Below are 27,985 nucleotides of genomic sequence, written 5' to 3'. Positions count from 1 at the left end.
AGGTCCCCATGGCCACATCCACAACCCCCACCCAGGGGAGATGTCACAGGCCCCCCAGCGGGCCCCGCCCCCGGAGTGGAGGCCAGGGCTGGGCAGGCGGGTGGACGGCCGGACACTGGACCCGGAAGAGGAGGGGAGGAGGTGGCTGGGATGTGCAGCGAGCTGTCCATGGGGTCACCAAGGCGGCCCCATTTGCACGGGTAGAGGCAGGGGCGCCCCTGCAGGAGCTGAGGTATGTAAGTGCCCAAGGCTGGGCCGGGCGCGGCCAGGACAGGGGAGCTGGTCAGTCAGTCAGGGTCAGGCTGCCCTCCAGGCATTAAGCCTGTGGTCCTGGCTGGCCCTGTCGGCCTCTGAGACCCTGGGGATGACCCAGGGGTGTCCCCGCCCCCTCAGGTGCCAACAGGCTCTGCAGAGAGGGACCAGACGTTTGGGGTCCCAGGGTGTGGGGGGCTGTCACAGCCGACAGGGCTCACGGAGCGGCTGGCCCCACGTGATGCAGGGGCCTGGGGAGTGTCGCCTGAGGGCCTCTCCCTGTGGTGACTTGCGTCTACATGGTGGGGAAGGCAATCCACCCAAGTGCCTGGGCTGGGGCCTGTCCCCTGTCCCCTCCTGATACCAGCCCCGCCCCAGCTCAGAGATCCAGACCTTCCTCTCAGCCGTTCTCACCAGCCCCTGGGTCCTGGTGACTGGTCTTGAACAGGTGGGGTGGGGGGTCTCCATACCCAGCACGGGCGAGCTCATGGAAGGAGGGAGCAGTGGCTGCCCGGGCCACCTGGGCCCCAGGGGCAAGGGCAGGACCAGACTCTGTTTCCTGCTTGACACCCCCTTGAGGGCCGAACCCCAGGCGCCCCTGCTTCCCAGAGCCTCCACGTCACCCCACGGAAGCCAGGCGCACAGACCGCGGCTCTGCCGCCCGTCTGGGCCCAGGCTCCGCCCCTTCTGGGGACTAGGAGGGCACGTCTCCCGCGCCCTCAGACCTGGCCTCTCCTGGGGGTCTGGGTTTCACTCGCCCAGGGGGCTGGCAGTGGCGGTCCAGCTCTGTGTCCCCCTGGCGTGGGCAGTGGGAGTCCAAGTGCCAAGTGCAGCCCCACATTCATGTCCCACTCACTTGCTCCCAAGCCTGTCCATGCCCCACTGTCACACATGCCACATGGGGTGGGGACAGTAGCACATGTGTTCCTACTGGGGAGACTGAGGCTGGGTCTGGTGCCAGCCCACTAAGGACATTCTGCCAGTGTAGCTGCCTCCAGGCTGGCTCCCTGGATTGCATCTGGTCCTGGCACAGATGAACTGACCCCTCCCTCCCGCCACCTGGCCGTCGGGGCTGTATTTGCCTTCTCCTGTTGGCAGCAAATATTTACTGTCCTCGCTGTTCCCCAGGCCTGAGCAGATCCTGAGGGGGAATGGGAGATGGACACAAGGATGCTGGAGTGGGACCCCTGCCCTTGAGGGCTTGGTACTTGGCTGGGGCCGGCCTGGAGAAAGGGAGCCAGGAACCAGTGGCCTGAGCTCCTGGAAAAGGCCCGCTGGTAGAGCCCAGGCCGAGCCCCAGCTGGTGTCTGTGTCCAGCTAGGCTGTGAGTCCCCATCCTGGGGGGCTGGCCCCGGACCCAGGCAAGGTGGGGCCGCAGTGCAGGCGGCTTCACTGGGAGGACACCTGTCCATGCCAGGCAAGGTGGTCAGAGCGGTCATTCACAGAGAGAACCAGCAGAGGGCGCCAAAGCCCAACTTTTGATTCACTCCCTTTTGCTCGGGGCCTGGTGTCCCGGAGGGTGGCCCTCTCTGCAGGGGTCTGCTGCTGCTGCCTGCGTCCCCTCCTGGCGGCACTCACAGGGCCCGTGGGGGACTGCCCAACACGCCGGCCACCTGGGCCCTGGAGGCCGTGAGGTTTAGGAAGGCAAGAAGGTGTCCGCGGTCTCAGCACCCCTGTCAAGCCCACACCCTCTCTCACGGGCCCCCGCTTCCTGGTGGAGCAGCTGGACAAACGTCCCAGGTCCCCAGCATTCTAGGAATGTCTCCAGTGGGAGTCTGACCCTCTAGGCCCAGAATCGGAGACCTGGGGCGGGGGTCCTCGGGACGGCCCCCTCCAGCACCCACATTACAGCTGAGCAGTGCCCAGCCGGGGCCTTGCTGAGGGTGTCCGGGACCTGCGCTGGGTGTCACTGTCCCTCCCTCTGCTTGTGGCCGCCGTGGCCACTCGAGCCACAGGGCTCAGATGAGGTGGGGGCTTCGGGGGCGGGAACCCTGGGCCCAGGAGGCGTCAGGTGGGGGTCCGGCGGGGTCAAGGTTAGATGTCTCCCACGTCCACCCCATCTCCCCACCCAGAGCTGGGAGGAGAGGTCAACTCCAGAAAGAATGTTTGGGGGTAGGGGGTGGTCAGGGGTCTGGGAGCCGTGGAGATAGCAAACAGAAAAACAGGGTGTGGGGGTGGCCGGCCCACCCCTCCCTCCCGCACTGTTGTTTCTGGCCTCGGAGCCAGAACAGCGCGGCAGATTCCTTCGAAAGTGGAGGTCGGCAGAAGGGCCCCTCCATCGCCCCCACAGCAGAGCATGGAGCCCCCACCCCTCGGGTCCTCAGCTTACCCCCGAGGCAGCCCGCCAGCCCCACCCACCTCAGCTCAAAGCCCCCGCCTCCTACTACCTGCTGCTGTCGGGAGCTGACCCACAGACCCCCGAGATTGTCTCCAAAAGTCCCTGGAGGGGTCACTGAGGCTGCTCCCAGGAGCTGGGCTAGTGCGGTCACCCCACCGTCCCCACCCTCCAAGGCACTAGGCTGAGACACGGGGTCTTGGGGCCACCACTGGGCCCTCAGGATGGGGGTAGACGTGGGTGCTGTCTTGCAGGCTCCCTTCACCCAGAGATGCTCACAGGTGTGGCCCCAGGCAGCCGGCCCCTGGGTCCAGGTCACAGGATCGTTCCCAGCCACGCCTGGCCCTGCGCTTTGCCAGGGACAAAGGTGGACCTCCAGGTCCCTAGCCCATGGGTCCAGAGCCCGTGAGCTACTAGGTGCCCCCCACCCCACACCGCAGCCCCACATGCACCAGGCTGCTGGACCATCAGAACCTCATGGGGTGTTGGGGGGGGTGAGGGGCCACATTCCACCGTCCTCACTCTGACCCCCTTCCCAGCCCATCTGTGTTTTTGGAAAACAGAGCCGGCACCCCGGCAGCCCTGCCAGCTTGTGGCCGTTCACACAGCGTCTCAAAGCATACGTTTGTCTTCTTCAAAGTCCAGCCTCACTTCAGGACTTGGCCCCAACCCAGCCCGGCCTCCCTCGAGGTACCGGCCTGCCCCTCCTGCATCCAAGGCCCACTGGCTGTGGGACCTTGGAAATTCCCTTCCCTCTCCGGCCTCGGGTTCTGGGCTCTGGGTCGCATGTGGTGACTCAGTGGGCAGACAGCAGAGCTGGGAGGAGGTGAACCTCAGGCCCAAGCTCATGGCTCTGGCCTCCCCGGCCTCCCCTGGCCCTCCATGGCACCCCCGAGTCTGACAAGCTCAGCCTGTCCAAAGAAAGCTCCGAGGGGCAGGGGCACGGAGAGGATAGAAGGTGGCCTTCCTCCCTTGAGGCCTAGACAGTGGGTCTGTCCTTGGTCACCTGCTGGGGGTGCTTCCACCACCCAGGTCCAGCTGTGGACAAGGACAGGGCAGAAAGGCCAGGCTCCCTGCGGGAGGAAGAGCCACCTGAGAAACAGGAGAAGGGAGGGCTGGCAGTGCTGCAGAGGTCAGAGGAGGTCAGAACAGGCAGGCTGGGAGGCTTCCTGGAGGAGGTGTCCTGTGTCCCCACACAGGGGCCTCAACTTTAGGGTCAAGCCCACATCTGGCTGTCACCGCCGAGGGTGCAGACCAAGCCCAGGGATTGCTGCAGGTCAGATATAGCCTGTGCCACCCTCCCTGGAGCCACAGTGGGGACATGTTCACACAGAGACAGCGTCCTCCAGGCCCTGGCCAGAAAGAAGGTGTAGCAACCCCTCTGGAGGACACAATGGGCCAAGTCCTGTGGGGCCCTCACCTCCTCAGACACCGTCAGTGTGCGGGGGCCAGCGGGGGTGTCCACCCTGGGCTGGAGCCGGGCTGAAGGGTGAGAGCCAGTGGGCCGAGCAGCTGGGGCTTGGGTTCTTGCTCCGCTGCTCATGGCTGTGTGGCCTTGGGAAAGTTGCTCAACATCTCTGCGCCTTAGTTCCTTCCAGGAGACACCTTGACTTGGCGGCTGAGGGTCCACTAGGGTGATGTGTGTGCGTGGGGAGTCCCCACCCAGGCCTGTTGCCATGGTGTCTGCATCATCCTCTGTGCGCGGGGCATGTAGATGAGGGCGGCTGAGGGAGGGCTGTGGGCCTTGGGCACTTCCTGCGCCTTCTTGCTTGGTGTCTCTGGTAAGCCGCTCACCCTCTCTAGGCCTCAGTGCCTGGGACAGCTCGGTAGGTCTGTGTCTCCGCTGGGCAGTGAAGACAGGGCACAGCTGACAGGCCTTCCATGGCAAAGCAGCAGACCCCACCATTACCGGGGTGGACAGTGGGCATGTCGGGGGGCCTTGCTGGAAGGACCAGCTCCCCAAGAAGGGAGGCCCAGGGCTGGGGTCACAGAGGGCTCACACGTCTTGAAGTGAAGCTGAGGGCAGGACTGGGGAAGGAATGTGCAAGACCCAGGGGACCCAGGGCGTCCCATGTGCCCCAGGGCTGGGGTGAGGTTCCCCACCTGGCTGGTCTCCCTCTCCCCAAACTCCAGAGTCCTCTCAGGTGGGATGGAGGGGCCCAGCTGCCAGCCACTGGGGCTGGAAAGAATGTTTGCGTGCCATTGGCGGGGGAGCCGGGGGCAGAGATACCTTCACGTGTGTTAGCACGCGGTCTGTGCGGGCGCTGGCCTGCAGGTTCCCAGGCCCCAGCACGTGGAGCCTGTAATGTCAGAGGCACGTGGAGGCCTGGGGTGACCAGGCTGTCCCGGGGCCATCGGCAGAGCGGGATTTGAGCTGCACCAGCCTCCTGCCCACTCGCCTCCCCGTCTGAATACACTGCAGTGTGTGCACGCAGAATGAACCCCTCGGTCCTCCCGCTGAGAACTTGCGGCCTCACCCTGGGCTCTCAGACCGCCTGCGCGGAGGTGGCTGGGCGATACGAGATGGTGCGGGGCTCTCGGGGCGATGGGTGTGCTCAGGATCGGGGTTCTGGTACCTCCTCTTCTGCTCTCCCAAGTTTGTAAAGTGGTCCTAATGGCAATACTGATTTCTGGAAAAGCCAAGGCTGCCACTGCACTTCTCCACGTGGCCACAAGGTGGCGGGCTCGGGTCAGATTTAGAAAACCCTTCCCAGGAGCTGGTGTGTCTTTTGCACCAGATTCAGCGCCCCTGCTGGTCTCAGGGATCTTGCTTCCGGGCAGGGGTCCCCACATTCTGCTCCAGAGCCCCTCAGTAATACGTCTGACTTTATTCTAATATAAACACAATACAGCTTTCTCTAATTCTCAGAACACAGCAGATGCTTCAGGAAGGCGCCCTAGGTTTACTCTGTGCTTTGGGGACCCACCTCGCCACACCCCTGGGGTCAGGAGCCCCCAAGGGGAAGAATTTCCTTAGGCGTCCGTCCACAATCAGTTCTGTAATGCCAGGGTGGGGGCAGATGACAGCCTCGGACCCGACTGCAAAGGTGCAGAGCCTACCCGCCCCCCGCAGTGGAGGCGCCCCCTTTAGGGGGGATGTTGTCGCCCCCCCCACCACCGCCCTCTCCCCAGGGTGTCCCAAATTGCCTCTTCTAAGACCTTCCAGCTGTGCGCTGTAATCCTAGGAGTGGACACCAGGTGTCAGCACGAGGCCACTGAAGCCGCCGAGAGCTGGAAATCCAGAGTGCGGGGGCATTCCTCAGGGTATGTCAAGGCTCTCCTGCATAAATGAGAATCTGGCCCGAACCCCAGGGCGGGATACTCCTCCTCCAGGCCTAAGAGGCAGTGAGGTTTATGTAATGAGGTGTCACTCAGTCCTGCCCCCCAACTTTTTCCCTTCCCTCCCATTACACTGTGTCCCCTGCAGGTCCTGTGTCCCAGCCACGGACAGCAGTGAAGTGCAGTGCTGAGAGTCACAGTCCCCAAGCCCCCAGTAGGCTCCAGTCCCGCCTCACTGGCATCAGGGGTCCTCTCCACCCCGACTCCTTGTCTCTGTTCCCCTTCCTTTGTTTAAACACTCTGGGTTTCAAGATTCTGACGGAGGGGGTGAGGGGTGCAGCTCAGTGGTAGAGCACGTGCTTGCTGCGCACAGGGTCCTGGGTGCAATCCCCAGTGCCTCTGTTAAGGCACAAATGAAAACTTTTAATGGAAAAAAAAAAAAAGATTCCCATGAAATCAAATGGACCTACACTGGCATGAGCCCCCTTTTGAGCTGTGCCAGAAATGGGGCACCAGACAGGGCAGAGTTTGACTCAGCACACTGTTTTGCGGGTGGGGAGCCCCACACTTCCAAGAGCTTGATCTGTGGGTTGGAAAGGCTGCTTCCCTTTCGGTCTCACGGCTGCCCACCTGCTCAGCTGGAGGGCCCCCGTCAGTGGAGTCCCGCCCAACCCTGTCGTCTGGATGAGGTCAGAGCTTTATCCTCCACAGCCTCACCTGGAGCTTGGGCAGTCCCAGCTGAGGTTCCCAGTAGGGACCTGGGCCCGGCTCTTTGTAATGCCTAGGCAGCGTCTTGCTGTGGATGCCAAGGTGGCAGCGCAGGCCATGAGCCCAGAGCAGAGGCAGAGCCAGCACGAGCAGGCGCCTGCTGCACCCGGGAGCTGTGGGCTGCCTCACGCCGACTCCCCTCCGTGCACCCTGGACCTGACTGGGAGGCTTTGCATCCCTTGGTCCCTCCCACCCAGGAGCCAGGGAGGAGCCCCACCTGCCCTGCTCCCAGAGGCTGGTCTGGCTCTGTGGCGTCTGCATGCCGTTCAGGACACCCATACCAGATCGGAGTCTCCTCCCTCTGAGAGCCCTGCTCTCCCACCAGGCGTCCTGTCCCTCCAGCTAAGGAAGGACGTGCAGGTGAGGGCTTAAAAGACAAAAGCAGAGGGGAGCATTAGACCCCAACACAGCCTGGGAAGCTTGGTAAGGTAAACGTGCTGGGGCACAGAGGCACGGGGAGGGTGGGGACTGGTGGCCTGCTGGCAGCTGCGCCTGTCTGTGCCTCTTCGTGAGCCTTGGCTCTGCCTCCTGCTCTTACTTGCAGGCTCCGGGATGAGGTGCAAACTCCCAGGGAAACTGAGTTTCATCAGGCAGCACCCGAACCTGGGCCTCCCCCTCGGTGCTGACGCCTCTGAGTCTATGCCTTGATTAGAGTCTCACCTGAGCTCAAAAGGCTGTGAACCCAGTCATCTTACCCAGGAGTGCCGTTTGCTGCTGCCCTCTCAGTGCCCAGCACCCACACGCACTGGGGGGTGACAGTGGGTGTCACTAGTGAAGGAGGACACTCCCAGGCGAGCCGCCGGCCTCGGGAAGAAGAGCAGATGCGAGCGTGCTGAGTTGCAGCTGCGCTGATGCCCCTGGAGAAAGGTTTTTCTGACCATTCTCGAACCCTGTTTCTTTCCCCGTTATGCCCGCCCCCATTTTACCCGTGCCACGCCCACCGGCACGCCAGGGTGTCAAGTGACCGCCAGGTGTCAATCCAGTGAGGCCCCGCCCACCCCCACCCCCCACAGGGCCGCACCTCCCAGCTGGCAGGGCGTGCTTCCGGCTGGTGCCCACGCCCACACAGCCTTCCCGCCGGGCAGGGGTGGGCCGGGCCTCCGCCCCCTGACGCCGCCGTGCCGGCGTGGAAGGCGCCCCAGGCAGCTGCCCCGGCAGCCCCGGCACCGCCGGGTTGGCTCACAGCGACCCAAATTTGGAGGGGCTCGAGGCAAGGCGCGGAGGGGATGAGGAGGTGAGAGGCAAAACTATGATTTCAGCCGGCGTTTGGGCAGGGGCCGTGCTCAGTGGTGGAGGCGCTCCTGCTTCTGGGGGCTGCTATAATGCGTGCTCTAAAAGCGCCCTTCCCCATCTCTCCAGCCTCAGCCTCGTCCCCGCCCTCCTCCGCCTCCTCCGCGTCAGCTCGGCTGGAGGCTCTGGACACCACAGCCAGAGCACCCCCTGCTTTGGCGGCGACTGCTAATTTTGGCCCAGCCAGCGGGCCACCGGCCCGGCAGTTTCGGCAGAGAGCCTGGGGCACCAGTGACTCCCCAGTCCTCTTCATCCACCGCCCGGGAGCTTCGGGGACCACGCAGCGACTAGAGTACAGGTACCTGGGCTCCCCCCCTTCACGTGCCCCCACCTGTGTGTGAGCAATGCCACATTCTCAGGGTGCAGGTGTGGGTGGGCTGGGGGCTTGGGGCAGCTGGCAGGAGTGGGGGGGACCTCTGCTGTCAGGGTCCTGGGCGAGCTTCCACTTTGGAGGGGACAGGAAAGACAGGTGGGCAGAGGACCCTTCTACAGAGCTGCCCAGAGCCACAGAGGCTTTGGCAGGGAGAAGAGGTTTTCCTTCACTAGTCTGTCCGGCAAAATGGGAGGGGCAGGGGTGGAGCGGAGGGCTGCTGCTCTCAGCAGCAGGACATGGCTGTTTGTGACAATGCAAAAGACACAGGGTTTTTCTGGGTAAGAAGTTCCCTCTTGCGGCGTGCCCCCCCCCAATCCCAACCACAGACAAACACGAGACTGTGCAGAGGGGCCAGGGCCCCGAGATTCTGAAGCAGCTTTTTTCTTTATACCATTTATAAAGTAAAGCTTCTCTGTCCCCACTGTCTACACCCCCCAACCACCACCAGAGAATCCCACCAAGTAGCTGGAAAGGAGGCTGGGAAGGACAACGCAGGGAAGCAGCCCCTTGGTACCCACAGCAGGCCCCCTCCTGACGGTGCGCGCTGGCCTCCTGCGCCGACCCCGCCAGCCCCACCACCTGGGCACTGAGTGCCGGGCAAGGGCAGTTTCTCCAGGGGGCGTTATTTTGTCATGAAGTTTCTCTCCTTCCACACAGGGCCGCAGACTCCTCCATCCACCCAGTGTTGCATTTGTGGGGAAGGGGTTCCCTTCCCCAGAGAAGCCCAGCCTCCCCCACCTTCAGCTGCCTTCTCAGTGCTGAGCTGTGCCCTTTGGTTGGTGCCCGGCCCCTCCTTGCTTCTGTTCAAGGGGGGGATGTTGTGGGGTGGGGTGGAGGGGAGGATGTCTGCACTGTGTGCTGTCACCCCCCAGACGAGCTGTTTGTGGGCAGCCTTCAGCCCCCATGCCCAGGCAGAAGTCCACCCTGGCCAGGAAGGGGCAGCCCGTCCAACAGAAAGGTCTCTGGCTGCCCCACGGGCATCTCTGCAGGCGTGGCTGCTGGAAAGCCCAGCTCTGGGTGAACTGTGGGCACCTTCCTCCTTCCTCTGTACTTAAAAAAGGGAGAGCCATGCAGACGGAGGGACAGAAGGGGAGCCACCACCCAAACCCTGACAAGGTGACCTGCGAGCCTCTCCACCCAACAGCCAGGGGAGGGGCCAGGGACCAAGGCTCTGGTTTGGGGGAAGGATTGTTTTAAAAGAGATCATCTTAGGAACATCTTTTGGCTTCTCCCCAGGGGCCGAAGAGTCACTGCTGAGCTCGAGGAAGAGGAGGGGGACTCCAGTCCCCAGCCCCAGGGCCCCACACCGCGTCTGGCCCAGCCCCCAGCCAAGGCTGCCCCCCAGCCTGAGCCCCAGCCTGAGCCCCAGTCGGCCAGAGCTGCCTGAGATCCCAGCCCTGAGGTGAGCTGCTGCGGCCTGTGGCCCAGACGACCCCCATCTGCTCAGAACTGAGGCCAGCAGCCAGCCGCAGCCCCTGCCCCATGCAGGTGAGTGTCTCCAGCCTCCCGGGGCAGGACCCAGTGTACAAGAGCAGGCTGTGTACAGGGGCCTGTTCTCCTCTGGTGCTTAGAGCTCTGGGCAGTTGCAGCCCCCAACCCCTCTTTCACAAGGAGAGGTGACCCAGTGGGGCTGGGGATGTGTTCAGAGTCACACAACTGGAATCTGGGATTCAGGGTCTGCTCCTGGGGCCTCTCTTCCTGGGGGCTCAGGTGTGGGCAGAGCAGGCTCCCTGCAGTCCAGGCAGCAGCGCTGAGGTCCTCAGAGGGGAGCTCCTGGTGGAGGAAGCCAGAGGAACGGGGAGGGGAGCAGGGGAGACGGCCGGGTCAAGGTGAGGACAGAGCTGGAGGAAGGGGAAAGAGGACGGAAAACTTGTAAGTCATAAATCCAGGAGGAACTGGGGAAAGCTGGCTCAGCTGGGCACGTGAGACCTGGTCCTCCCTGCCCTGGGCTGCGGGCTGTGGGGCCTCCCACTGGTGGTTTGGCATCTCAGTGTTCCCAAGTGTCGAACTGGGTGACAGTTGCAGCCCTCCTGGAGGCTCTGGACAGTGAGAAGTGAGGTAATGACCAAGGCTGGGGACGCACCTGAGCTCTACAGAGGGCCTTAGGAGCGCCGGTGTCACGATCCCATCGCGTTCGAGGCCGGCAGGGCTTCCTGTGTGTGAGTGTGGGCCGGAGGGTGGGGGGCACTAGAAAGGCCCCGGGGCCAGGGCCTCCTGGGATGCTTCTGGGGCAAGTTTCCCGGTGGCGGCCGGCCAGCTGACGGAGCAGGTACTGGGACGGGGGCACAGGCTGGCTGCCCCAGAGGGGTGCTTGCTCCGGGGTCTTGGAGAGCTTTGGCGGTGGAGGTGGGTGGGTCTGTGTTCTTGTGCCGTGCCCACTCTTCCGGGACTGCAGTGGGGGACCCAGCACGTGCAGAGAGAGACAAACCAAGAACGGTTTTAAAGGTGTCTTCAGTTCAGACACTGCATAGAACAGTCCAACGGGGGTGCCGGGTCCGTGCAGGGAGCGCCCGCTCAGCCCCTGCCCCGGGGCCCCCACCCGATCCACACGTACTTCTGACTTTTGGTTCGTTGCTCAGGGGCCTCTGGTGCCTTGTGGTGTCGGGTCCTGGCGTCCTGGCTGGGGCCTGGGTCCCTTGTTTCCAGCTGGGGCTGCCGCGGAGTGGGGGTCCCTTTGGGAGCTGAACGCAAGGTTTTTGCCTCAGCGGCCGGGCGCCCTGCGGTGGGGGGCGGGCGAGAAGGGGGCACTCAGGGGACTCCCGGAGCATGGAGCCTGGTTTGTAAAATGCTGGGCTTGGTCCCAGGGACGGGGGGAGCGGCCAGCTCAGAGCCAGAGCTGGGGGAGGAAACCCGGGAACGGGAAAGGCCGGCTGCGGGGCGGGCGGGAGCGAGGGAACCGGCGCGGCTGGAGCCTCGGAGCCGCAGGGCCTGGGCGCTGGGGCCAGGCTTGCTGGGGTGAGTCTGAGTACTTGGGGGGGATGATTGTTCTCTTTGGAATATGGGTGTGCAGATCCAGAGGCGAGGCTGGTGCCGCCTCAGGCCGGAGCAGGGTGGGGTGGGGAGGGTGGCACTTGGGGCTGAAGGTCCTGCCTGCCAAGACCTGCGCAGGGGGAGATCCCAGCCACACAACATGCAGGGGTCGCTGGCAGGTCCCTTCCTACCGTGGGGGGCCAGAAGGCAGGGAGACCCAGGCCGCTAGTCCTGGCCGGGGGTGGCCAGTGCCCTTTTTGAGCCCTACAGTGACCCGGATCTGCCCGACAACCCTGCCCCTTTAGCTGAATTTGTGACTAAATAAGGTGAGGGTTCAGGGCAGCCTCCAGCTCAGGGAGGAAGTGCATGGGGGCCCCCTCTCCCTGCTGGCCCAGCCTGGCACCCCAACGTGGCCTCAGCCTTCCTACCTCCAAGGTCCAAGCGCGTGTCTCCAAGCACTGGCAGAAGCTTCTCCAGGGCTGGTGCCTGCTTGGGGCAGAAAGCAGGGGAGGGGTTCCCAAGATGGCCACTGGCAGGAGTGCCTGGGCAGCCCCAGACAGGGGGAGAGCCCATCCCCGGCCTGGGAAGCAGGCCTGCAGGAGAGGTGGGACCCCAGAGCAGGGCCAAGGGAAGCAGAGGCCCTCCTCCAGGACGTGAAATCCGCTCTGGGGCCCCAGGGAACCAGGGTCAGCAGACAAGTACTTTGTAAATCCTCGACACCCCCAAATTTACAAGTTGCCACGGAGTGGGGAGCAACCTCAATGCAGCCAGGCTTCTGTGCTGGAGGCTCCCTCCCGGCCCTCCTTGCTATAGGCACACAGGCCTGAAAGCCAGGGACGCAGGGGACTGCAGAAGGCTGGTGGAGAGGGGAAGGGGGGCAGTGATGGGTGGGGGGAGACAGGCCAGATGTTCTTGGAATGGGACACGGGGGTGATTGATGCGGACTGGAATTTGAAGGGGGAACATTGCCCACGTGCCTTGGGCTCCGGGTGGAAAACAGGCTGTTTTTCATGGAAGGGGGGGTCTCCTGGTCTTGCCAAGCTAATGTGAAAGGGAGGCCTCAGCCCTGCCGGGTCCCTACACCTGTCCAATGGTATTAACCCCTGCCTTACTAGAGTGCCAGGCTTTGGGGTGCCCCCCCAGCTAGCTGGGGTCCCTTTGGGGTGACTAGTGGGGACAAGTGATGTCCAGTGTACTGGCCCTGAGGCCCCTCCATCCTGCTGTCCCCAGCAGCACCACCCTCTCTGGCCGCCCCCCAACGCAGATGCCCCTGGGGTGGCTGCCCCCCACCCCCACAGTGGCCCAGTTCCGGGGGCGGAGGGGTGACTCTTCCTGCCAGCAGTGCCTGGGGTCTGTGTAGGGTTCAGTATTTGCCTTGAAGGAACTAAGCTTTCACTGCCAGGAGAGGGAGGCTTTTCCTGAAAATTCTCTTTCCGAAAACGAAAGGAGACCCCTGCCCCCCCCCCCAGTCACCGTGCAGTCCTGCCCCCACCCCTCTCCCCTACGCCTCTCCCTCCCCCAGCGATTCCACACTCCCGAGGGGCCAAAACAAAATTGCTTTCGCCCCGTTTGGGGGCTGGTTAAGGCCGGAACAGCGCTCGTGGAGCGCCGGGGCGAGCGGGGGTGGCCGCCGGGGGTGCTCCCGGGTCCCCAGACCGAGCTGAGGACGAGCCTGCCCGCGGCGGCGGCCCGGCCGCGGCTTCGCCTAGGCTCGCGGCGCGGGAGCGCGCGGGGCGCGGCGGCGGCGGGGGGCCCGCGGGCCTCCTCGGAGACGGCCGGGCGGGGGGGCCCGGAGCCCCGGGAGCGCCCGGGGAGCAGCGCCCCGGCCGCTCCCTCGCCGCGCTCGGGTTTCCCCCTTCCACCCCGACGCCGCCGCTCCTTCTGCACCGAAGCGCTCTCCGTGGCGAGGAGGCAAACGCGGGCGACGCGCTCTGCCACCCGGGGTGGGCGGCTGGGGCGCCCCCGGGACCGCGCGCCACCTGCCCGCGCCGCCCGCACACCCGCCCCGGAGCCGCCGCAGCCGCCGCCGCCGCCGCGCCGCCTGCGCTCGCCGCCCCCCGGGGAGGGCGCCACTGCGCCAGCCGCGCCTCCCTTCCCGGGCCCGGGAGCTCAGCCTCCGCCATCCCCAGGGCCCCGACCCACCGAGCGACTGCCCGGCTCTTCCCAAACGCAGACCGTATTTTTTTCTGGGGTCTTCCAAATGTAAGCCTTGCTCCCAGGTCCCCCCAATACTTTGGACATTTCTCCAGGTCACAAGAGTGTTTGGGGGACATTAATTTCCGGGGACCTCAAAACACATCAGCCCCCACTGGCTTTCTCAGGCTTACACTAGTGGCTTAGGACCCCAGACTCACTGGGGGTCTTCTCCCAGGCTCTTGACAGTTTCACACCCTCCACCCCAGGTCATACAGAGTCACACAGTGCCCAGTCCTCTTTTCTTTAAATGTTAACCCGGGGGCTCCTGTGGTCAGGCTGACCAACTTGCCGGACTCCCCAGAATATGCACAGAGTTTTCCCGGGATTTAGGCATCGTTAGCAAACCAGTGGAGTTCTTTCCCTGTGTCCCCATGATTTTGGACTACAGGGGTTTCCAAGTTTACTGTCTATGTTCTGACTCCCCTACACTGAAGCCCTGTTCCCCTGGTTCTCCAGAGTTTGGGACGTTATCTGCTGAATTCCACAAATTTAATGGCCCCAACCTGGGTTCCTTAAATTTTACACAAAGAATCCCAGGTCCCCCCAACACACTAAGCAATTTCCCCAGGACCCTCAGAGTTTGAACACTGCTTCCAATGCGTGCATCAAAAAGTAGGCATTACACCCAAAGCACGCCTATCCCCTTTCGGAATCATAAACAAACCGCGCTCTGCTTTCCTGTGTTCCACAAAACTGAAAGGATGATTTCTGGTCCCCAAAACTCACGGAGCAATTTTTTTGTGGGTCACGAAGATACAGGGCACTCATTTCTGGGGCTCTCCAAACTTCCCTGACACTGATCAGCTTCCTTAAAATTTAGGCACTGTCACCCAGGTCCTGAAAGCATACCGAGCAATTATCCAAGGTATGCTCAGTTATGCTCAGTTGTGGCTGTGGGTCCTGCAGGTTCCCCCAAATCACAAATCTCCCAGGTCCCTATGGGTCAAACCAAGCACAAAACAAACTTTTGCACAGAGCTTATATTTGGTTACAGCAGGCTCTTTCGAGTGTCCCAGTAACCAAATAGTCTGAATATTTTCTCTGCTTCATAACATTCTGAATATTAAAAAAAATTCCCTGGGCCCCACAAGCTTATGGACAAGAATCTGGAGTTTCCTAAAATTCAGAACTGATCCCAAATCCCAGGCTCACACTGGACCCTTTCCCGAAGCTGCTCTATTTGGACATGCCGGGTTCTCAAATATTAGGCATTACCCCGCAGACCCCTCAAACATTCAGAATTACACTTCGGTCACAGAAAGGCACTAATTTCTTGGGCCCCAAAGCATCCAAAGCACCCACTGAGTCCTCCCAAAGTTTAGTCAGCATTTGCTGGGTTTCCCACACACTGCCAACGCCCTGGAGATCACCAACTTCGGACATTGATTCTTCAGGCCCTGCCACCTAGGAATGCTTAATCCTTTCCCCCTAAAACTTAGATACTGACCCTCAAGACTAAAGAACTAAAGAACTTCTTTGGATCCCCAGATTTAAAAAATTATTTTCCTGGGGTCTCCAAATTGAGGTACTGTCTCCCAGCCCTCCAAAATTAACCGAGATTGCCTTTTTCTCCTCCACAAAACAACTGAACTTTTTCTGAACATTGATTTATGGGTCCTCTGACTTTATGACCCTTGCCCCAAGTCCCCCTAAATTTAGGCCATTTTCCACGGGCCTCCCAAAATGAAATTACCCAGATACCAGAAAAAATATCTCCGCGTCCTGGAAATCCCAGGCACTACAGGCCTGCGTCCTACAAGTGTCCTTGCTACTCATCAGGGTCCCTGGAATTTAGGTATCAACCTCTTGAACAATTTCCACAGGTTCCCCAAAACTTGGGCCATGTTTAACTAGGGTCCCCAAATGCAGACAGTGCCCAGGAAAACAGGATATTTTTTCCTGTTCACCAAAAATAAACTAATTGAAATCAATTTAAAAACTAAAACGTAAAAGGACACTGATTTTCTGCATTCCTCAAATGTACTGATCAACCTCAGGTTGCACCCATTTAGACGGTATTTCCAGAATCTCTAAAGGATATTGAGAATCTTGCGGGAAGCCACAACAATTATAGAAGTTACCTTCCGTGGGTGCTGCAAAGCTCCAGGCCACTAACTTGAATTTCTAAATTGTGGAAATGAGTCTCCACTTTCCTCTACCACACTGAGGACTTGCCTAGACCCCCCAAATGCGTCCATTGTTTTTCTTCCCCCAATTTTACACAATATGCTTCTTGGGTTCCCCAAGTTCCATACTGAGAATTTTCCTAGAGCCACTCCGAAACCTACTTCCCCACAAATGGGAATCTCCCACAAGCTTGCCGACCTAGATGCAGGGGTCCCCACATTTTAGACGTAGATCCCTTGTCCTCCAGTTGCACGGAGCAATTTCCCTGAACCGCAGGCTCGGACTCTTTTGCTGGAGCCTCGAATTTACTCATTAATTACCGTTCCCCACACCAACGCAGCCTCCCTCGGGTCCCCACTTCGGGACCTTCGTTCTCTCGCCCGCAAATCAGGCGTCTCTGACTTGCGTTCCCGATCTCTGGGCATTGTTCCTGGCCCCGCCGAGGAGGCCCCTGCAGCTACCCCAATCCCTCACACAACGGGCACTGGTTCTGGGCCTCTCTGCGTCTCCTACGAAGTCCCCGGAGCTCCTCGGATTTGGGAAATTTCTCCTGTGTTTCCCAAACACACTTGGCCCAGCCGCGTGTGCGCCAGTGCTTCTCCCGCGTCCAGGAAAACGACTGGGCATTGCCCCCAGTTTCCCCCAAATTTGGGCATTGTCCCCGGGTCTTCCAACGGACTGGGCGTTGCCCCCGGACACTGGGGACTGCCCCCGGGGTCTCGCTCACCTTCAGCGCGTCCACCGCCCGCTGCAGAGCGCTCGCTCGCTGTCTCGGCTCCTAGCGCGCCCGCGGACGCAGCCTCCGGCCTCCAGCCTTGCGGTGAGCTCCCCGCCGCCTCGGGTCTCCGCTCGGCTTCCGAACCCACCCGCCGCCGTCCCGCCGGGGCTGGCGCTCGTCTCCGGAGGCTGCCGGGGTACACCGGCGCGGGGCGCGGGAGCCTGCTGCGGGCTAGCCCTTCGGCGGCCGCGCTTGCTGGGGCCCGGCGCCCTGAAACCCGCGCGGCTTTCGTTTGCTCTTTGCAAAGATCGCAGTCGTGGGGAAGGCGCCTCGGCGGCCCCGAAGCGGGACAGGCAGGGCGCTGGGCAGGAGGGACGCGGAGGAGAGGCGCACCCCGCTCGGGCGGCGCGACGCGGCGCCTCCAGACGCCGAGCGGAGGATTCCGGGAGGCGCGCGCGGAGCGCGGGCGAAGTGATTGATGGCGGAGCGAGGGGGCGAGCCGGCCGCGGGCTTCCGCCGCCGGCGGCCCCTTCCCTTCGCAGGGGCGCTGGCGGCCGGGGCTCCTGGGGGCGGGCGGGGCGTGGGGGCTTGTGCGTGGTTTTGACTTCGTAAAAATCACAACGACTTCTTACATCGTCCAAACTCTCCAGGAGATGGTTTCCCCAGACCCCCAAATTATCGTGGTGGCCCCCGGGGCTGAGCCCGAGTCGACGCAAGTCCAACGCACTGAGGACGGGGGAACCATTATCCGGCTATTTTGGGTGGGCCCCAAAGGCGAGCTGCTTAGACGCACCCCGCTGAGCTCGGTCATGCAGGTAGGATTTGAGCGACGTTTCCCGCCCTGCTCGTCTCTCCCGGCAGGCGCAGTCCTGGGTGGCCCCGTGCCTGACCCAGATTCGGGCCTGGCCGGGTCGGCCCTCCCCACGTACTGCACCTGGTGGCCGCCGAGGCTACTCCCCGGTTCCTGCGCGGCACCGGGGGGCGCTCGGGCTCCGGCTGCAGCCCGAGGTGCTGCGCCTGCTCGGGCAGGTGGCGGCTGCACTCCCGGTCAGCGCCCAGGGTCTCTCCAGTTCCCGCTCAGATCCTAGCTGGACTCGGGGACCCCCGACCCAGCGTGGAGCCACCTGCGCCCGCACTCCGACGGGGCGACCCCGCCGCGGACTCCCCTGGAGGGGCGCGGGGACCCCGCTGCCGCTAGGGCTTGTGACACCGCCCACCCTGGTGGCCCCGCGTCCCCCGCGCACTAATGTAGGGATCCTGGCACCCCGAAACCCAGGACGGGGCCCTCAAACACTTTAGAACGGCGATTTGGGATTTCTTTCGAGCTCTGCGGCTCCCTGCCCCCAATCCAATCTCGCCCCCGCGCACCCCACGGCCCCCCCGATCGCCGCCCCCCGGGGCCCCGAGACCCCAAGCCCGCCCCCCCTTGGCTCGAGTTGCGGGGGCGGTCCGGGGGCGGGGCGAGGGCCCCGCGGGCGCCCATTGGCGCGGGCGCGCGGCCAGCGGGGCCCGAGCGGGCGCCGCGCCGCGGGGTGGCGCGGCTATAAGAGCCGGGCGTTGGCGCCCTGAGTTCGCCTGCTCTCCGGCGGAGCTGCGTGAGGCCAGGCTGGCCTCGGCCCCCCCTTCCGGCCGCCCCCGCCTCCTGGCCCACGCCCGCCTGCGCTCGGCCCGCCAGCGCCTCCACCCGGCTGGCGGCCCCGCGTCGACGTCGTCCGCCACGACGCTGCTGACTCCCACCTCGGGCGCCGTCGGCGGGGCCGCGCTCCGCCGGCCTGCGGATTCCCCGCCGCCTCCTCCTCATCTACCTCGACGCCCGCCCCGCTTCGCCCGAGGAGGCGGTCCCCCCCGCAGGCAGTCCGGCTCGCAGGCCGCCGGCGTTGTCATCCCCCGCGCTCCCCCCCGGCCCTCCCCGGCGCGCAGCCTGGCCGCTCCCCCTCCTCGCTGCGTCCCGAGCGGCCCCGGCGCCGCCACTGCCGCCCCCCCCCCCCCCCCGAGGCCCGGGCTTGCGACGGCCGAGGGCTCCGTCGGCCCAAACCGAGCTGGGCGCCCGCGGCCCGGGTGACGCCTCCGCTCCGCCCCCCTCAGCACCTTCCCCGGCCCCCGACGTTGCGCCCTTTCCTCGCTTCTCTGTGCTCCCCGTCCCCTCTCCGGCCTCTGGTCCCGGCCCCCTCTCTTCTTCCGCAGCCTTCCCTTTGCTCCCTCCCGCCCCCCCCCAGCTCCTTGCCTCCAACTCCCTCCCCTTCCACGCCCGCCCTCTCGCCTTCGCCGTCCCAAAGTGGATTAATTACACGCTTTCTGTTTCTCTCTCCGCTGCTCTCTCCCGCTGTGAGCCTGCCCGCCTCTCGCTGTCCCCTCTCTCTCTCGCCCTCTCTTCGACCCCCCCCATTTTCACGTTCACTCTGTCTCTCTCGCTATCTCTGCCCCCTTCTATCCTTGATACAACAGCTGACCTCATTTCCCGATACCCTTTCCCCCCCTAAAAAGTACAACATCTGGCCCGCCCCAGCCCGCAGACAGCCCGTCCTCCCTAAACAATCAGACGAGTCTCCCACCCCCCCAAAAAAGCCATCCCCCCGTTCTGCCCCGTCGCACATTCGGCCCCCGCGACCCGGCCAGAGCGGCGCTGGCAGAGGAGTGTCCGGCAGGAGGGCCAACGCCCGCTGTTCGGTTTGCAATACGCAGCAGGGAGGTGGGCGGCCCCTGCGCCGGCTTCCAGGTAAGCGGCGCGCGGGTCGGGCCGGGCAGGGTGGCCGGGCCCCGGCAGACGGGGGGGGGGGGGCTGTAGGTCCCGTTCCCCGTGGCGAGCCCCGCGCTCTCCCCTGCGCCGCGGAGGAGGGGGTGGGGGCGGGGGTGGGGACTAAGGGAAGTGCCAAGGGAGGTGTGAGCTGTCTGCGAGGCGACTTCCTGGTCGCTATGTGGGTGCAGGGGGGTGTTGCTGAAAGTTTGTGATTTGTGCCGGGCAGGGGCGCTGGCGGGGGGCGCTGTGTAATGCGGAGGGGCGCAAATCGCAGAAACCCACCCTGGTATGTTGAATCTGTGCCAGGAAGACTGAGAGAGGAAAACTGGGTGGGCGGGGCCAGGATGGAGCAAGGGGGGCCGAGTTGGCAACAGAGTCATGCCAGACGCCACATTTGCAGCGCACCCCACTCCCAGCCTCCCTTTCCCTGTCCCCAACATTTCCAGCCAGGAATCTGGGGAGAGGGCTTGGTCCAGGGCTCAGAAGGGCAGGAGTGTACAATCCAGAGAAGGTCACTGCCCCTGCCCCAGTGGGCAGATGGAAGTTTCCATACAAGGAGGTAGAAAGCAGCCCCCCTCCCTGCCCCCCCATTGCCCTGTGCCCAGAGGGGTGGGGGGGCGGAGGGGTTCAGGAGGAGCCCCCCCCGCCCCCATGGTACTTTGCTAAGAGATGGTCTGGGGCTAGCGGTTGGGGGTGCAGGAGAGAAGGGACTGGCTGGAAGGAGGGAGGGGGCGGGATCAAAGGGGGCGGGGGGAGTGGTCAGCAGGGAGAGGGGTGGGGGGTAGGGTGGAGCCGGGGCTGGGAGGAGCCGGCTCAGACATAAAAGCTGAGGCACTGACCAGCCTGCAAACTGGACATTAGCTTCTCCTCTGAGGCAGCCTTCCAGTTTCCTCCTCTTCCTTCTCGTCCTCCTCCTCCTCCAGCCCCAGCGAGCCTCCTGTCTGGCTGCAGGTAACCAGGGCTGTGGCGGGAGGACCCTGCTGCCCTTCAGCCCCGGCCTGCCCGCCTGCCGGCTGCTGAGCGCCTCCGGCCTCAGCCCCTCGGCCCCTGCCCGCTGCCTCCCGCACAGATCCTCCAGCCCTCCTCCCAGCCTCTGCCCTCCTCACCCCTGCCCTCCCTCCTCTGCCGGCGCTTCACCTGGCTCTCACCTCAGCATGCCTCCTGCTCTCTGCTGGTGCCCTGGCCTGGACCCCACGCTCAGTGGCGGGGCTTGCAGAAGGATGGAGCTGCTGCCTGGAGGGTGCCCAGTCGCTCGCCGACCAAATTTCTTCTTAGAATTTGGAGGGGGTGGCACTGGGGTGTCGGGAGACAGACTGGGGTCTGGCCCAGGGAGGAGGAGGTGAGTGAGGTGGCACTTCAGATGCTTCCATGGAAGAGCTTAAGCAAGGCTGGGCCTCCTCCTGTCTCCTTCTTCTCCTACAGGATTTACTGCATCAAAACCCCTTGGGCCAAGTGTGCAGCTGCCTTTCTCCAAGCTGGGAAGGGCATGCTGCTTGGTGCCTCAGTGCCCACTGGGTGCACAGCCTGGGAAGGACACAGGGGACAGCCCGCCCAGGCCCTTCCTTGAGTAGCAGCAGGGTGCCAACGGGCTCAGAGACACTGGGCTGTGACTGTCCCTCCAGAAGGGGCTGGAACCTGGAGTTGCCTGCCTGGGAGAGGGGCTTCCACCTTTTAGAGGAGGCAGGGGTAGCTTGCTGGGTCTAAAGAGAAGCAAGGTCCCTTCCAAGCCCCTCAGCTCCTCAGGGAACCTTGCAAGGGGGTGTGTCCTAAGCAGTGCCTCTTGTTCCAGAAGCAGCCCTGAGGGACCTGGAGTCTGGCCTCCAGGTGGCCTGACCTATTCTTTCCAGCACCTGGGGTGGGGGTCGATATCCCACATGGAGAGAGGGTCTGGTGGTCCTGGAGGGACTTCGGGTCCCTGGCCCTGGGTGGCCTGATTCAAGGCTTGGAAAGGAGGCTTTTGGTTCTGATGTGTGTTTTGCGGTGCTTAGGGGGCACTGGAATCAATGGACTGGGTGGTTCAGGAAAACAAGTTTCCTGGGATGTGGCTGGCACCGTGGTGCCAACCATTGGACCCTTGACTCAAGCTTTGCTCAGCTACAGACTGGGAAGGCAGGAAGGGCAGTGGGGGAGGCAGAGGGTTGGGACTGGTGCAGCAAGACCCCTCTGTTGCTTTGGGAGGGGGAGCCGGTCCTCTTGGACCCCTACCTCTGCTGGTCCTCTGGGATGCACATGTCCTGTGGCTGGGTGGGGCTGTCTCCCACCTTGGGTGGCGCTGGGAGGCCCGCAGAGTGGCTGCTGCCCTGTGCTGGCCCTGCTGCCATGACATCATAGGATGGAGGCCAGGTCCAGTGTCCAGCACTGGCCCCTGCCGCTCTGGGTGTGGCTGAGCGCCTGCACTGATGTTGGCGGGGCGGTGGTCCCCACGTGAAATGACTGCCCGTCAGAGATGTGCTTTCCACCCCTTCACTCTCAGGGCGGTTCTACGTCCTGCCTGCATCAGCAGTGAAAGCTTCTGTTATTTCTGTAATGAAAACGATTGAGATTAAGGAGAAGAGTCAGGCTTCAGAGCCGCGTAACGGGGCCTGAAGTCGGGAGGTGGCAGGGCTGGCGGCGGGAGAGGCCTGGACCGGGACGTGGCGGGCGGCGGGCTCACAGTCTCGTCTCCACCCCAGATGCCAGTGGGGATCCCGATGGAGAAGTCGGTGCTGGTGCTGCTCGCCTTCTTGGCCTTCGCCTCGTGCTGCTTCGCTGCTTACCGCCCCAGTGAGACTCTGTGCGGCGGGGAGCTGGTGGACACCCTCCAGTTTGTCTGTGGGGACCGCGGCTTCTACTTCAGTAAGTAGCTTGGCAGGGCGAGGGGGGAGGGGAGTACACAGCAGGTGCTCAGTAGATGCTGGAGTCCTCCTTACGCCTCCTCAGACACCTCTGCGGATCCTCCGGGATCCCTGGTGTGGGGGTCGGGCGGAGAGAGGACCCTCCAAGGTCAATGGCTGTGGGCTCTTGCTCTGAGACTTGGAGAGCGCAGCTGTGACCTTGCTGTCCCCATTTATTGGGCACCCATGGTGTGCCTGGGAGGTGCTCACACCCCCTGATTTTCCTGCAACAAGACTCAGAGTGGGAGGGAGAATGAATGGATGGTGTCTCTGTGGGGGCCAGACCTTCCATAAGCGGCGAGGTGGGACTTGGGGACGGGGTGACCCAGGCCCCAGCGGAAGGCACCCTTCCCTTCCTCCTTCTCCCTGACCTGCCCGCGGCCAGGCTCGTGGGCTCTGGTGTTTCCCTGCTCGTTTGGTGGTGCCCAGTGTCTTGACAGTGGGCATGTGTTCAGGGACTATTGGATTTCAGATTGAATAAAGTGGGTTGAAAACCAATAAGAACAAAAGCACATGTGGCTGGCAGTGTGCGTGGGCATGCCTCGTGTGCTGGGGGTACTCAGCTCCTCCTGGGGGTACAGGACACGAGATGACCACTATCCGCACAACGCCACTGGAGGCTGGGGGCTCGAGGCCCCAGGGCAGGGTGGGATCCACGCCTGAGGGGTGGGCCGCAATTTGGGGGGCCCACTGGCCAGCTTGACGGTGCTTTGGCTGCACCTCACCTTGCCCTCTCTGACCCCCATTCTGGGACTGGCTGGCCAGCCTCCCCCGCGCCCCTGTGCCCTGTGTGGCAGGGTGGGGCTGCCAGTGGAGGCGACCTCTCCTGCAGGCTCTGGGCCTCAGTTGCTCAGTAGGACGGGTCAGGACCACTCTGGAGAGTGTCCATGTGGATAATGGGAGAAACTGGGGTGCAGCCCCAGCCTGACCCTGAAGGTGGAGAGTGGGTGTTCCCTCTGGGCTCAGCCAGATGCCCCTCAGGGCCGGACAGGGGTGAGGGACAAGGCCGGGGCAAGTTGGCAGAGACCATAAGGCTCCTACCCAGCCCCGCCAGTCCCCACCCGTCATCTTCCTCTGCAGCCTCTACTTACCCATTCTGTGAAAGCGGCTGAAAACACCCGTCTTGGCATGACAAAGCTTCTCTTTAAAAAGCGTTCCTGCTTCCTGACGCTTCTCAGGCCCCTGCCTGCCCTGGCTTCTCCTGTGCCCTCTCTTTCCTGCCTCGTTTGGGAGCAGGAAGTGGCACTGTAGGGTCTGGTGCTGGCCGGCCCTTGCCCGGGATGTGGCTCCCTTGCACCAGGCATCCCTGAAAGGGGGGGCTGGACAGAGCCCCTAACACTTTCAACCCTGAAACAGGACCCCTTACTAGGGGCTCCTCTCCCCACGCAGGGCACCTGCCCTCGGCACCCAAGGGGAAGGCCGGGGATTTTCCTTGCAGCCGAGTCCCGGAGCCTGTACCATGGAGGAGAGGGAGAGGACGGGAAGAAAGGAGGGCGTGGTTTTTGCAGGTCCTCACTCCTCTCCTCCCGTCTTCTTCTTCTTCCTCCCATGCCTACCTGTCTCGGCATCTCTAAGGCCGCCCACCACCCAGGCTCCTGGTTAGTGCAGGGACAGCACTCAGGTCCCAGCCTGGCCTTCTGGTCGGGGACCCGGGATCCCGGACTGGGGGACCTTCCCCCACGCATTTTCCAAGCAGCCCCTGATGGTGGACCAGGGGGACGTGCCCATTTTAAATACCAGGAGGAGGAGGGAGGCGCCAAGAGGCCAGGGGGCTGGTCCTGGATCACGCTCACCCGCTCACCCGCTGTCACCCCTGTCCTTTCTGGGGCACCCCTGCTGCCTGCTCTCTCTTCCTTCCTCCACCCCAGGCCGTGCGCTGACTGTCCCTGCAAGGTGACTGGGTGTCCTGTCCTGAGGGTGGCGGCTGGGGGCCGGGGACTGGGGAGGAGCACCCTCCTCGGTGGCAGTTGGTGCTGAAGTGCCCTCTCGTCCCTCCTGTGGGACTTCCAGGCCGGCCCGCAAGCCGCATGAGCCGCCGCAGCCGTGGCATCGTGGAAGAATGCTGCTTCCGCAGCTGCGACCTGGCCCTGCTGGAGACCTACTGTGCCACCCCCGCCAAGTCCGAGAGGGACGTGTCGACCCCTCCGACCGTGCTTCCGGTAAGACGGCGACCCCCGCTTGCCGGGGCGGCCCCCCAGTGCTGGGCCCGGGGCGGCCCAGCCGCTGCAAGGGGAATCTCTGCTCTGGGCTGTCACCTCTGAGCCAGGGGGCCAGGGCACAGCCAGCTCCTTAGCTGGAGAATCCTTTGCACGTTTGCCATGTGCCCCCCACTGGGGACGTTGGCCAGAAGTCGGGTGAGTAACTGACCTGTTCCAGGTTAGGCACAGTGACAGGTTTAGGTAGGAGTTCCCAGCAAGTTGACAAGTCCACATGGGGCGTCAGGGCAGCTAGGGGCAGGGGCTGGGGGTCCAGGCACCCCTTGACTGGCCCTTCCCCTCTTAGGACAACTTCCCCAGATACCCCGTGGGCAAATTCTTCCAATATGACACCTGGAAGCAGTCCGCCCAACGCCTGCGCAGGGGCCTGCCTGCCCTCCTGCGTGCCCGCCGGGGTCGCACGCTCGCCAAGGAGCTGGAGGTGTTCAGAGAGGCCAAGCGTCACCGTCCCCTGATCGCCTTGCCCAACCAGGACCCTGCTGCCCACGGGGGTGCCTCTCCCGAGGCGTCCAGCAATCGGAAGTGAGCCAAATTGTCGTAATTCTGCAAAGTGGCACCATCTGGCGTGTGACCTCCTCTTGACTGGGACCTTTCCATCAGGTCCCCCCTCTGAAATCTCTGTACCGTCCTGTCAGTGGGCTTCCCCAACCCAGCCCCCATGCCCCAACCTCCCCATGTCAGGCTAGTCTCTCTTCGGCCCCCTCCATCGGGCCAAGGGAAGCAACACCTTTAAAAATGTATGAAACCAATTGGCTTTAAATTTCTCCCCAAATTATACCCCCCCAATTATCTTCAAATTGTTTAACAAAAATTGAAATCGTGAGCCCCCTTAATCTCACACAAACACACACTCAGCCCCCTTAAAAATGAATTGGCTTTTTAGAAACACCAGAAAGGCTAATTAGCTTTAAAAAAAAAAAAACCCAAAAAGATCAATTAGCGAAAAAATTACTAAAAACGAATTGGCTTCCAAAAAATTGACAAAATAAAAGAATTCGGCCCCCCCCCTTCCTTCTCTGTTCTTTCGGACCTTCAGTTAAATTGACTGGAATCTGACTGTCCACGAGAAAGGAAGGGACAAAATTTGCAGGTAGGCTTGTCACTGCCTAACAGCCATCTCCCTGCCCATGCCAGACCCTCTCTGGGGACTCCAGTGGGATGACACCAAAGACCCAAACCTGTTCCTCTCTCAGTTTCCCATCGCCAGGGCCACTACGGAGCTAGTGGGGGACCCTGTGAGACCAGAGGAGGGGCACAGGACAGAAAACCAGAATTTGAGCAGATGAAATTTAATTGGCACCAATACCCACACACTGCAAAATCTTACAATTCAGCCCCCGCCTTAGAAAGCACATGGACCCACATGCATCCCTGCAGATAGACACACACCCTCACACACACACACACACACCCTCACACACACACACACAAACACACACACACACAGGTACGTGGGCTACCTGAGCCCAGCATTGTGCAGGTTAGACCACGTTCCACCCCAAATTCTCTAGGCTGTGCTGCGATGAGGTTTTCATGTCCTGTGCTCCCTCCCGTCCCCTGGGATGCGGCCCAGGGTGGAGGGCGTGTGTCCCAGGCTTAGACGGGTGGTTCCATCTTCTGAGATGAGGGAGGGCCCCCTTGTCTCGGTGCCCGTCCCCACGGCCCCCGCAGCGTGAGTCCCGATGCCCCCAGACCCCACCCCAGGGCATCCCTGCACCTACTATCGTGCAGAGCGAGGAATGGGTTTGGCCAGACTGGAGATGGCTGTAGCCCAGCGAGACATGCCCTGCCGTGTAGCCTGACCCCCTAGGTATGCTTCTGTAAGATCTGGGGACCCCCCCAGCACACCTAGGGATCATCTTTGCCAGCCTCCTGGGGGAGCCTCTCAGAAATGGAGGCCCCCCAGGAGGCTGGCAAAGATGATGGGGAGAGTGGGCAGTCTGGCGGTTGGAGGGGTGGGTGGGGGGCAGTGGGGGCTGGGTGGGGGGATGCTCTGGGGTAGGAAGTGGTCCAGCAAGGTTTCGGACAGCCAGGTCAGGAGGAGAGTGACGAGGAGATTTGCAGAATTACAGTTAGAATTGGGAGCCCAAATTGACGCCAATTGATCTATTTCCCCCCTTTAATTGGCTTCTCCTGGGGAATTTTTTCCTTTTTTTTTTTTTTCCCTCCTTCGCTTTTTACGCGCTCATACAGCAAATTAAACTTACACCCCATCCCGTGTAACAGGGGGGCAGTGACCAAAGGACGAACGCACAAAGCCAACCACCCGTCACCGCGGGGCCGCCCGCACGTCCTGCCCTCCGCCATTTATTGCCCTTGATTTGATTTTTGTTTTTGTCTGTCCCTGTCGCTTGGGTTGAGTGGGGAGTGGAGCCTCTGGGGGGTGCCGGCCACTGCGCCCCCCAGAGAAGTCAGGGGAATGGAGAGGGCTGCTGCCCGGCCTGGCTCTCGGGGACAGTGGCTGGTCCCCGAGGGTCTTGAGGGGCGGAGGAGGGGGCAGGGAGGTGTCTCCTCGGGTGTCAGGAAGGTGCTCGGAGGCCACCAAGGTGGGGCCCCCGGCTGGCCCAGCCGGCCAGGGGGGAAGGGGCTGCAGAGGTGTGAGTGAAGGTCTCCATCCGGCGGGAGCAGGTGGCCGCCTTCCGCGCACTCGGGGAACCCTCCCTCCACCCCTCGGTGACACCTTGCCCGCCTCCTCAGCACCCCGTCTTGCCCCCAGGAAGCTTGGAGCTCCGCGGGGCTTCCTGGGGTCCAGGCGGGGTGAGGCCGGGGAGTAGGAGCGGTCAGGAGAGCGGGAACCCCGCAGAGCAGGGGAGCTGCGAAGTCGCCGACAGCTGGGGTCGCTTGGGCCCCGAGGCCCTCGGGTCTGGCGGTACCGACCCAGCCACCATCTCGGCGCCAAGGGCTGCGGCAGGGACCCGGGCGGCTGGGAGGCTTACCTCACCCCCACTTCTGCCCCCAGTGCGGCCCCCCTGCACAGCAGCCTGACTAGCAGTCTAGAGGCCCGAAGCTTCTGGGCCCCAGCGACAGGGCTGGCACGACCCTGGGGGCGGTCCGCGCCAGCCCGCCCACGGCACAGAGGGCCCTTCGGCCAGCGCCCGGGCAGTGGGCCATTCGGACCATTGGATGCAAGCTCAAACAGCCAAATTGTCCCAATTGGAGAATCCAGACAGATTGGCCTGTGATCCAAAGTGTCTTCCTTCGAGGCACCCCAAATTACCTGCCCACTCAGCCGGACACCCACCCACCAGTGTTACCTCAGCCTCGCTCAGCGTGGGTGTTCCGGGGGCGGCGGCCGAGGCTCCTCTGTGTCCCCCAGCCAGCAGCTCTCCGTGGGTCGTCACCAGCTGGACCCGGGCCCCCTCCGACCTCCATGCCCGGTTGTGGCCTCCCATCTTGTTTCTTCCCCGAGTCCCCTCAGCTGTCTTCAGCGGGACCCCCTCTTGGGTCCCTGTACCATCACCCGAGGACCCCCACGTGCTGAACACCGAGTGTCACCTTGCGGGCCGTCCAGTCCATCTCACGGCCGTGTTCGCCTCCACTCGCCCCTAACATGCTGATTTCCGGCAGAACCCACAGCTTGGGTTCTGTCTTTAACTGTTAACGCTCGCAATCCCAATAAAGCATTCAAATTTATTTTGTTCGGAGTCCTCTGATCTTTCACTTGGGTACCGGGTCAAGGGAGGGAGGGAGGGAGGGTGGGAAGGTCTGGATCCTGGGGAGGGGGCAAGACGGGAAGAGGTAGGTGGTGTGGACCCCTCCTCTGGGCCACTGCAGCAATGGGATGCAGGGAGAAGGGCCTCGGCGGTGGTGGTGGCCACTGTGGTGGAGTGGGGGCTCTGGGACCATCTCAA

General features: G+C 62.9%; 2 protein-coding genes and 1 pseudogene across 3 annotated transcripts; 2 read left to right on the top strand and 1 right to left on the bottom strand.

Annotated features, from left to right (window-relative positions):
- Nucleotides 1-25: 25 nt before the first annotated feature.
- Nucleotides 26-17,095, top strand: LOC141573233 (uncharacterized). Its single transcript, XM_045517987.2, has 5 exons — nt 26-232; nt 5,773-5,851; nt 7,994-8,222; nt 9,534-9,785; nt 16,959-17,095. Exons 1-4 carry the CDS (start codon nt 41-43, stop codon nt 9,682-9,684), a joined length of 651 nt encoding a protein of 216 aa, XP_045373943.1. The 5' UTR covers nt 26-40; the 3' UTR covers nt 9,685-9,785; nt 16,959-17,095.
- Nucleotides 10,999-16,920, bottom strand: LOC123617348 (uncharacterized; annotated as a pseudogene).
- IGF2 (insulin like growth factor 2) lies at nt 16,959-26,629 on the top strand. Of its 2 annotated transcripts, XM_045517988.2 has the most exons (5): nt 19,375-19,604; nt 19,969-19,996; nt 21,718-21,880; nt 23,929-24,077; nt 24,421-26,629. In XM_045517988.2, exons 1-5 carry the CDS (start codon nt 19,390-19,392, stop codon nt 24,658-24,660), a joined length of 795 nt encoding a protein of 264 aa, XP_045373944.2. In that variant the 5' UTR covers nt 19,375-19,389; the 3' UTR covers nt 24,661-26,629. The 2 variants fall into 2 exon arrangements, with proteins under 2 accessions (XP_074227563.1, XP_045373944.2); XM_074371462.1 differs by lacking the exons at nt 19,375-19,604; nt 19,969-19,996 and adding an exon at nt 16,959-17,123.
- The last annotated feature ends 1,356 nt before the right edge of the window (nt 26,630-27,985 follow it).

The sequence above is a fragment of the Camelus bactrianus genome, chromosome 10 (assembly GCF_048773025.1).
Source record: "Camelus bactrianus isolate YW-2024 breed Bactrian camel chromosome 10, ASM4877302v1, whole genome shotgun sequence".
Classification (NCBI taxonomy): domain Eukaryota; kingdom Metazoa; phylum Chordata; class Mammalia; order Artiodactyla; family Camelidae; genus Camelus; species Camelus bactrianus.
Note: the sequence above shows the minus strand (reverse complement) of the source record. Positions and strands in the feature narration are given on the sequence as shown.

Excerpts from the sequence above, each read along its gene's own strand:
- LOC141573233 (XM_045517987.2), top strand. The coding sequence starts at position 41 with ATGTCACAGGCCCCCCAGCGGGCCCCGCCCCCGGAGTGGAGGCCAGGG. Across the intron at positions 233-5,772 it reads GCGCCCCTGCAGGAGCTGAG|GAGTGGACACCAGGTGTCAG; the intron begins GTATGTAAGTGC and ends CTGTAATCCTAG. Across the intron at positions 5,852-7,993 it reads GTGCGGGGGCATTCCTCAGG|CCTCAGCCTCGTCCCCGCCC; the intron begins GTATGTCAAGGC and ends CCATCTCTCCAG.
- IGF2 (XM_045517988.2), top strand. The coding sequence starts at position 19,390 with ATGGAGCAAGGGGGGCCGAGTTGGCAACAGAGTCATGCCAGACGCCAC. Across the intron at positions 21,881-23,928 it reads GGACCGCGGCTTCTACTTCA|GCCGGCCCGCAAGCCGCATG; the intron begins GTAAGTAGCTTG and ends TGGGACTTCCAG. Across the intron at positions 24,078-24,420 it reads CCCCTCCGACCGTGCTTCCG|GACAACTTCCCCAGATACCC; the intron begins GTAAGACGGCGA and ends TTCCCCTCTTAG.